Here is a 10,229-nt window from a genome sequence, read left to right as displayed (position 1 = left end):
TACAAAGTAGATTTTTAAGTGTTTAGGCGTTAGGAACAATTTATGGTGATCTTTTTTTGGGCACACGTCAGAGAACATTGTCCAAAGCAAATTTTTGAGTGATTAGTTTTTGGAGATTTTTCTTTATGCACACATTTCTATACTTTTCCCTACTGAATAGCTATAAATTAAATGCAAAAACAAAATTTATTTAAAATTATTAAAAATCACTGTAGTTACGTCATTATCTGGGACGATCAGAATGAATAATTTTCTTATTTTAAGAGTACATCTTAAGAAAATTGTACTTCCCAAATATCGAAGTGGAACGAAAGAAAACAAAGGGTTATGTTATTATATGATAACAAAATAAGCCTACATTTGATTTTTCACCATATTGAATTGTTATTGTTAATACATCTTATGATAAGGAAAATTATTATTTCTTTGCAAATATATCATTGATTACATAGTTCTAATTCAGATGACCATCTGCTTAGAATTATCCACTGAAGCACATGACACTTATAGAAAGTTTCATACGTCACTCAAGGCAATTCAGAATTACATAACAATTTAGCATTATCGTAAGAGTATTTGTAGAAAAAACAAAACAAAAATTGTTATATTTAAAAATCAGAATACACTAGTGGTGTTTTGATAAAAACGAGTGAAAATAAACAAACACTGATTTTGTGTGTAGCTGACGAAACTGATGGCTGACTGTGAGGGTTAAAACGATATTTGAAAGGTTTTCTATAACAGATATTAGTAATCTTGTCGAATAGAGATCTGATAGGTGAGGTGGATATAAAACTCTTTTTAGTCTTACGTAGTTTCTTGGTAACAGCTTTAAAAATGCCGTCATAAAATGAATATAAGATGTTATCGAAGTGGTTTGATTCTGAGATGACATTACGAACACTGAAGTTTATTTTCTTCTTAGATTAACAAACACTAACGCAGGTAGTGAGGGAAACAATTGGTAAAGAGAATCAAAATAATAAAAATAAGAGTGTAGTTTAGTTAGAACTGCATACTAAAGAAACATATTATTTTCTCTCTATTATTCGCATTATTTATAATTGCTGGTTTCTTCATATTAAACACGATACAAATGGCATAATTATATTTCGTTGACAACAAACGAAGGTAAATGTTTATTAACAACCAACGTACGCACATCCTTCTCTTTTGATTCGTTAGTTCAGAACTCGTTAAAATCTCCACTGATGACTCGGAGAATATAAGAATAATCGCAGAGGCCGTAAAAAATAAAGTTGACAACGATAAACCTTATAATTTATACTGAATGCATGCCTAACCAACCGTGTTACATCGAATAACGCACCGTCAGAAATATGGCTGCTACAGACTGGAAGTGAAACACCTGAAAAAGGTTTTAACTGCAGAAAAGAAAAAATACAAACATATCTAGTAAGGTAAACTAGTCCATTTTCATTCAGTATTCTTATTCATTCCGGTGGGCTTGATTTGTGTTTCTTGGTCAGTTTATAACCTTGGTCTTTGTCTCGCCCTTCGTTGATGCTGATTGCATGTACCTAAAATACAATAACCAAAATGAGCATAATATAAATAACAAGAGTTTGTAATATCCAAGAAATTATAACAGGAATTAACCTCTTTTTATACGTTATGATACATGACTTGATACTTTCTAGGATAACTTAAGGTGAAGCTGAGTAACTCTTACGGAAGTACAAGTAATTCCAATTTGTACACTTGTATCATTTCATAGCAAAAACCTATAGTCGTATTTATTGTAATTTGTTTCCACTTCGTACTTTTATGGCACATTTATATATCTAGATTACTTATTTTACACAATAGAATTATTTATATGTATATATATATATTTATATTGTAACGGATTTACTGTTTATACGTTTATTTTAATACCTTCGTTTGTGCCAGTATAGTTTTTTTTTATGCATGTGACCTATATTGTTCGATGTGTACTGCTCAAGTCCCGCCTGATCTCTAAATCTGTAAAATGCTTTTGAGAGTAAGAGTCAACAATATTTGTGTTACGAAAATGCTAGCGTGTTCGAACATTGTTGAACGTTCTAGAATCTCGCGTGGTTCGTATAAAAGCAGCTAACCGAAAAACAGAATAAATGAGTTCCACACTAGTCACAGAGCAAGCACGACGTGCTTATATTTCTGCCATTATGCTTTTCAAGACGAAAGGATCGACTACGCCAGTTATACCGTCAGTATCACCGGTAATTGTCGACGGTCTACTGTCGCATCTTACGCCGCTACAAGTCGCCACGTTCATTGCCCAAGCCAAGCCAAGGTCAACCATCGACCCTTCAAGGACCCGAATCCTACGCCGGGGCGGAATTCTCATCCAGCCCGCCACTACCGCAAACCAAGCTTATCTATGCCAGCCATGGAACACTGAAATTAAAGTAAGTTGTTTCCCAAACAAAAGTCCTGTCAGTCTTCTCTCAGTATTCCTCAGGGGCGTCGACCCAACCATACAACCAGAAGAAATCAAACTAGCCATAGAATCTCAAATTCAAATTACATGCTGTACATTGAATTTTCTCCAGAAACACCAATCTACCTAATTACGTACTTCATGAAGATAGTGACAACGTCAAAGTACAGTGCTGACTGTATTTTACGTGACGGATGTTACTAAAACATATTTCACTTTAGAACAGAACGCCCGCATCGCCGACCCTTCAACTTGCGGTCAAACAAAGTGCCCAGACACATAGACAACCAACAAACAACTTTCAACGGAAAACTACAGAAATACCGCTGAGTCCAGAACTAGCCAGAAAGAACACGAATACAGATATAGGCAACTCAACCCTGAAGACGACAACTCCCACTGTTATTAATACGCCAAGGAAGACAAGTGATAGTTCATGCCAGACCTCAGTTTCACGGAATTCAACCACCAGCCAGACTCAGATCATTTACAAGACAACTATCGACGCGTCAGTTCAAACAGAAAAAAAACAGACTACAATCATTCAGAAGACACAAACGAAAATTACAAGAAGAAACAAAGCATCCCAGACCAATGAAGAACAATTCACTGAAGAAGAACAGCCAGTTGATTCACTACCCAGCTCATGTTTTTCTCTATTTCCACTGGGCATCAGGTGTGAACGCAAGTTCAACCTAAGTTCCTACCTGTTCCACAAGACCGCAGCTAGCAGTTTCCCTAATCACCAGACAACCAGCCACATGCATGCCACTGCCACAATCCATCAGTTTTCTTTTTATTCCTGTTTTTCTTTCCAGCTACTTCCGGGCACGGTCTGGGTAGATTTTTCGGCGCCCAGGCCGTGAAAGTGAGTTTTCTCGGGGTACTTCCGTTTCCCCCCACAGCTAAAACTCTGGCTTTGGATCTGTAGATCCAAGCCAAGGCAACATTCTTGCCCAGTCCTGAAAAGAGCCATTTTAGTCAATTTTAAGTCAATCTCTAGTCAGTGAGTAGTAATCGCCAGCCGTTAGGTTATTCTGACCACGGGCTCAGGCCTGGCTCACTTCCCTTATGCCGCCCTCGCCCAGATTTCCCTTCTCAAGCATCAATTTCATATCCCCCACCTTACTTCTTCAACTTAAAGAAATTGAGACAAAATAAAGGCAAACTTCCATGAAAATTTCAATAATCTTTCACGTGAGGGGACGAAGAGGAACCACAACGTTCCTGATCACCCCTGTTGAGGAAAGAATTCTTCAGATTTCTCTCTCTCTAAACTAAACCCCTGCCAAGTTCGTTTGCGACAGAATAAATTATTATTAGCCAGCTACAGTCGGTATGCTATAAGTCTTGGAAGCTACAATTGTGATTATAGAAAATTATTTCTGTTATATCACCAACGACTTCTTTAAAAAAAAACAAAAAAACAACAACCTTCCAAACCAACATAGACTCTTAAATTAAGAAATCACCAACTATTTTTCAGGTTTTGTTGTCTGTGCATTTTATACTTTTAGTACATAGACTAACAATAATATTAGGTTATACTGTTGTTGCTAAGCGACATGGGATAAAACCATTGTTGGAAAGTAGTGTTATCAAATCGCACCAGCTTTTCTATATATTAAAAGTTGTTAATGCAACCGATACTTATCAATAATTATGAATTCGCCATGACTGATCTGTTATGATTGACGCACACAGAAGAATTTATTGATTGCTTTGACTGCACTTTTCTTCCTCTTTGTTGGTCAAGGTTGATTTTGTAAAATTTATTTTGTTCAATTAGGTATGAAATGTTAGGTTATGGTATACTATGGGGTGGGGGTGGTAGTACTTGCTCTGTCATTTATGACAGGCTATACGCTAATTGTTTTAATAAAACGTACAAAACATTTTGTACGAGTGTATTTGATTTTTACAGAAACGTTAATATTACCTTTTTCGATGAAGGTCGTTAGCCTCAGATATAAACAGTATAATACGCTATTGAAAGACCATTACGTTCTACGTAATATATAAATACGCTATATATATAACTTAAAATTGAATATCATATGTTTAAAGCTATGTAAGCGTAGAATTATGAATAAAAGATATGACCAAAGTCTTTGTGTTAAAGCAGTTTTTCTGATAATAATTCACTCACGTAAAAATATATATTTTTTATAAAATCGACAGACACACGGCTGTATACATATATATATTAAACAGGCAGGAAAACAGAAAAAACCTGGAAAGATGTATCGATAGAAAAAATTCTTATCGAAAATAACCAAAGCAGTTTTTACTAGTTCAACACCGAAGAACTACAGTTATAACAGCGAAAACATACATATGGAGATACCAGCAGTCATTCGTGCATACTTACACACACACGCATATATTTTACGTATTAGCTATCGTCTATAAAATGTACACTTTACTTCTTGTGGTTGTAACTGAACCACTGCTATTCCTAATACCAATATAAGAAAAACTCCTATATCATTATTATATTTTATGTGGAAATTTACGGTTAATAAGCGAATTTATTCTATTAACGTAAAAGCTTACAAGAATTTTTCTTAATGTTGCTGAGCTCACAGATAAGCTGATTTTGATGTACTTCAAAATAATAAATGGAAAAGACGGAAATGGAAAATTATAAACTTAAAAAGATAGACACACACACACACACATATATATATATCACTTGTTGTATTCACTTACAGTCCTCAAGCCGTTCTTCAAGCATAGAAATCTGTAGGCTCAGCGAGTGAACTCTCTCCCACGGAGAACCGTAGTGTGGGTAATTTATGCCCTTATTATCATCACCAGACGAAAATCTTGTCGTACTAACGATTTCCTCTGACATTAAAGACATTGCTTCTGCCATTGTCTTGACTCGGAGTTCCAGATCCGTCAGGTTATGCTTTTCTTGTATCTAGAAACCAGACAAACGATAGTTAGAAAAGCATTTCATAGGCTGCTAGTCGCTCTTTTCCAGTTAATTAAACTAAAAATAAAAAAATGAAACATAACTATCAGATACTTTTGATTATTACCCTGAGGTAATTCTATAAATCAGAAGTAAAAAGTTACTTCTAAGGTATTTCAACTAATGAAACACTTTGTTCTTAATATAGTCGGTTGGTGATTTTCAATAAATAGAATATTGTATAACAGTATTCCAACCACACTACATTTACCATACCCACCGCTGTTGACGCGTTTCGCTCAATCCAGAACTCTTCAGACCAGCTGAGATATAACAAATACAGTAGGGAATGGCTTATATAAATATGACTCTGAAAACTACCTTATTTGAATACAATAATATCACCAATAGCTCATTGATTATTCAACTGATTGAAATACAAAGAAATTCATGTACTTTTTTTTATTTAAATTTATACAAACAGGATTGGTAGGAAGAACGCATTGTTTAAGAAGTGTTACATGAGAGTGAAAACATTACTTATGATAGTTCATGTTAGCGATTCAATAGAAAAAAAGGAAAGTAGTCATGAAACAGATGGCTAAAAATACTGGTTTGATCATTGATCAATCAGTTGATTACATTAGCATAAATAATTACTTTTAGTGAAGCTCAGTTATTGCTTTTTGTTACTAAGCCTAAAGCTACACAATAGGTATGTGGTTTAGAAGTTTTCAGATTAACCACTGAGGAGTGGGCACTTACTTATTAAGGACTATTTTTTAAATATACACGTTACATCTTAATATTGATATCTAGTAGAGTACATTTGTAATTTTACTGATATAGTAGTGTAATTTGAAGATCATATAAAACTAATGTATTACGAATTTTTTATAAAGATATATATTATTACTCATTTTGTTTTTTATACTGAGTCTGAGATGCTATTTATAAATTTAAAGATGTTACTAATAAAAGCAGTCACTATTGTTTAATATTATTAAACACTTAACAGACAGTTGATAACTTTGATAAAAAGGATACATTATTTGTGTACCATATAAATATCGTTTTAGCTCTAATTATTCTATTCACAGGACATAAACTGTCATAAACAATTGTTGTACTTTGTTTCTTGAAAACGTAATAATAGAATCAGATAATTTCCACGTTCTCTAAATGAAATACAGTTTTCAAATTTTACAGCATATTATGTGCGTGGGCTAAACAGTCAGTTTAGTTCAGTAGAGTTCATGAATGTCCATCACAAGCAGACCTAAACCAACAATTTTGTTGAGTTCTTTGAACCAAATAACAACAGTAAGTATCACTTTTACAATGCGCTCACAGGTTGGACTTTTCGATCAGCAGCCCAGTTTGTTTACAAATACATGTTATTAACTGCATTTCTTAAGAAATTTAAATTAATCCGTCGACTGTTTGAGAAAATTTCCCGACTTGTGGTCATCAGCACATTATAGTAACAAGATCTCTGCGCGAGAGCACCATTAAATGATATATTAACGGCTATGTTTTATAATCTGGATCAAAAGTAACATTGCTTGATCACGAACTTGGCCTATTTGGTTCTATATGCGGTAAAATAACAATACAACTATTGAACAACTTTCATATTTTATTGGAATAACAAGAAACAAGTAGAAGATTATTTGATTTTGAGCCCTCATTGATCAGGGTTACTTTATCTATGTTTCTGTAAGGACCTTCTGTTTTGTATTGCTAAAGTGTTTTAAGGTTGACTTCTTATTTTTTGTAAAGTTGTAATTGTGATTCCTCTTGTCTTCTTTTTATTGACAAATATTTTACGCGCGTATTTGCTCAATTATAGTAGTTCAACGCTCATACTTTTCCGTTAGGGTAAGCGAAATGAAACACTATAAAAATGTCCAAAGCCCAGAGTAAGAAGTAATAACGGGAAAGTGTGCTTCGGCTACATCAGTTTAAGTATAATCTATACATGTTTGTGATTTCTCGTTTGTTACACAAAGCCACTCAAGACTATCCGCCCCAGGTGTTCTTAGTTTTGATGTGATAGATAAAGGAAAATAAACAACTTACTAGAACTCATCGCAAACTCTTGGAATACGTTTGTAGTATTGAATAATTGGATTTTTCCATCATCCTTCTAATGCACCTCGGGCCCCTAAATGCGGATTATGTTTGTGTTTTTCGGTAACAGGATGCGAAAGATGACCCTGCAGACCCATAGGCTTATGCTAACCATTTGATCACTATTTTCCCATTTATTATATACAAACCATTCTTTAAATCATGGGTAGATTACGACTCGCTCCTAAATAATACTAACATAAGCAGTATGAAAAAAACAAACTCACACTACTGAAGTAATACTTAGATAACCGTACTTTTAGTTCTGAAACATTTAAAAGTACCGGAAACTTCCTAAAGTATTACCTTTTCTAACACGACTACTCTCTGGTTCAATTCCTCATAGCCTAGAACAAATCTGTGGTATTCTGGGTCGTTGTGAAGACTTACTGCAATCGTAATACATATATATAAATTGTAACATGCCAACAAACGAAAAATACAAGTGACATAAATGCGTATGTATTAATTTAAACTAAAGTTATGTCTTTTTCATATCATTAAATATAAACACAAAAATATCCCATTTACAAATATTTTAGAATCTGTTCTAAAATCGTATACCCCTGCATTTTTCTTACTTAGGTCCTTAAAGGCACAGAAAGTTTCAAAATTCCAAACGTAGATAAATTAGTGAAACCTTTAGAAGTAGATACTCATCGATTCTCAATAACTTATTAACCCTTTATTACCAAAAATATTTTGTTACAAGTGTTTCCATGTAACCTATTCCAAACGTTTTTTGTACACTGTTTTCGATATTTTAATTTATTCGTATGTGTTGTTTACTCTAAGGAGTTGATACACTCGCGACGAAGTGAATTTCCTTTCAAGTTTGGAAAACTATCTGAACTACACAAAAACCCTAGTTAATCTTGAGTAGAATTATTGTTTGGTTTGATTAATGAGCTATCGATTGCAATTTTCAGTTCGATTTGAGTTAACAAATGTAGTTGTTTTTATTTTGTTTTCCGATGAAGTATTAGATATATGGTAAGCATTAAGAAGTGGCTAACTATCTTTACTGGAAGGTTAGACCGATCGCTTGAAAAAGTAAAAACATAATAAATAAAACGCTTCCATTTTCACTAACTGGACTGGATTGTGTTTTATTTTAACTGAAAAATCTCAAAGAATCTCTGCAATGATAGGGGTCGTTACAAGAAATTGTTGTGTTTCGATATTACATAATGCATTTAAGCGTGTATAGGGTAAAATTTCCAATGTTATATATTACTATACAAATATATAGAAACAACACACACACATACATAAACCAATCTCATTGTACCACACAGTTTTTTTTTTGATGTTTTGCGGATAATGTAAAAACTTTTTTTTGCCGGGAATTTCAAAGAAACCAGTCTAGTCATTCGTCGACTGACAGTAACACTACAATAATACAGGGAAAAAGAAAGGTCACCAATGTCAACTGTATACATAGCAACGATAAATATGTTCAAGACAAATAAGAATATCAATATTATAAAAGTAAATAAAAGGTGAATTTGTCGGTATCACAAAAGTTTAGCAGCCAGAACAATGGGTTTGAAGTACCTTTAAAAGATTAAAAACAACCCAAGCAGTTAATACATAATAACAATACAGAAAACGCTGTGGTATATAATGTGTTAAAATCTTTAAAACAAAATATTCTTTCAGGATTTGACAACATTTTAGAGGTATCTCGGCCATCTTTGACGTGGAATTTAATTAGGGAAGATAGAAAAACCAGTAAGAAGTAGAGTTTTGGCAAGATTCTATAATGTATAGTGACAGTTTGAAAACTATGTATCAGGATAAAATGAACAGAAAATATGGGTTCTAATAAAAGTCGAAAACTTTCCGAGGACTCGACACTCACGGGTTCAGACTATAGATATTAGTGTACCCAACTTTCTTACGGTCTTGTTATCGAAAATTTGAGTGTTTTATGGTCAAAGGCTCATGTACTCATTAAAGATCTAATCTATTAGGTTGTTGTGTAACTATGGTGTATTGTTGCCTTTTTATGAAACGTGTAACTCGATGATAAAACGTTCGTTAATCTGAAGAATATACTAACACTTTATACTCCAAGTTAATGTTATAATGTTGAAGTTTTCATAATAAATAATCATTAATATTATGTTAATGAGCTTATTGATTACTCTTGGAATCAAGAATATATTTTTAAAAATAATTCAAACAACATTCAGTATAGTTCTGATTAGAGTTAACCCCACCTTGGTACCCCAGAATACCAGTTAGGTGGGAATTACCTTGTTTGAAGAGGTTATTGTTGAGTTATTCTTGTACATAGACATATGTAATAAATAACAAATATATAAATAATATTGATAATATTATGGTGGAATGTGAGAGCAACTCTAAAACGTATTTAAACTTTTTTAAAAACCATTTGCACAGTTAAAATTTCAAATGTATTCTCATTTTAAAACGGCATGTGGTCATATGTATAGCTTGACGTATTTGTTTTAATAATTTAGAACAGGCAAAAATATAAAGAGCAAAAAATAAAAACAAACTAGTCTCCAGGTTCCCTTAAATTAAAATGTTTTGTGAATATTTATATAAAATCTGAATTTGACAATGGAAGTGCTTACCAAAGACATTAATTATTTGTCGCCAAAATACAGTTTGTACAAAAAGTTGATAACGTCAGCAGATTTTATGATTTTCGCATTGTTTCTAAATTCAAATTTTATGAAAAGAATTAATCAGACTTAG

General features: G+C 33.1%; 1 protein-coding gene across 2 annotated transcripts in view; it reads right to left on the bottom strand.

The window, feature by feature from the left end:
* Window positions 1-1,034: 1,034 nt before the first annotated feature.
* The window catches only part of LOC143226362 (epidermal growth factor-like protein 7), a 67,236-nt gene continuing 58,041 nt past the window's right edge, over window positions 1,035-10,229 (bottom strand). For both annotated transcript variants that reach the window (XM_076457242.1, XM_076457251.1), the window contains 3 exons: window positions 7,806-7,888; window positions 5,159-5,372; window positions 1,035-1,541 (listed from right to left, as the gene is read on the bottom strand). In XM_076457242.1, coding sequence (XP_076313357.1) covers window positions 1,492-1,541; window positions 5,159-5,372; window positions 7,806-7,888 — 347 coding nt within the window. In that variant the 3' untranslated portion in view covers window positions 1,035-1,491. The remainder of the gene's footprint in view (window positions 1,542-5,158; window positions 5,373-7,805; window positions 7,889-10,229) is intronic.

Source organism: Tachypleus tridentatus, chromosome 1, assembly GCF_004210375.1.
Source record: "Tachypleus tridentatus isolate NWPU-2018 chromosome 1, ASM421037v1, whole genome shotgun sequence".
Classification (NCBI taxonomy): domain Eukaryota; kingdom Metazoa; phylum Arthropoda; class Merostomata; order Xiphosura; family Limulidae; genus Tachypleus; species Tachypleus tridentatus.
This window is presented reverse-complemented; position numbering and strand designations above follow the sequence as displayed.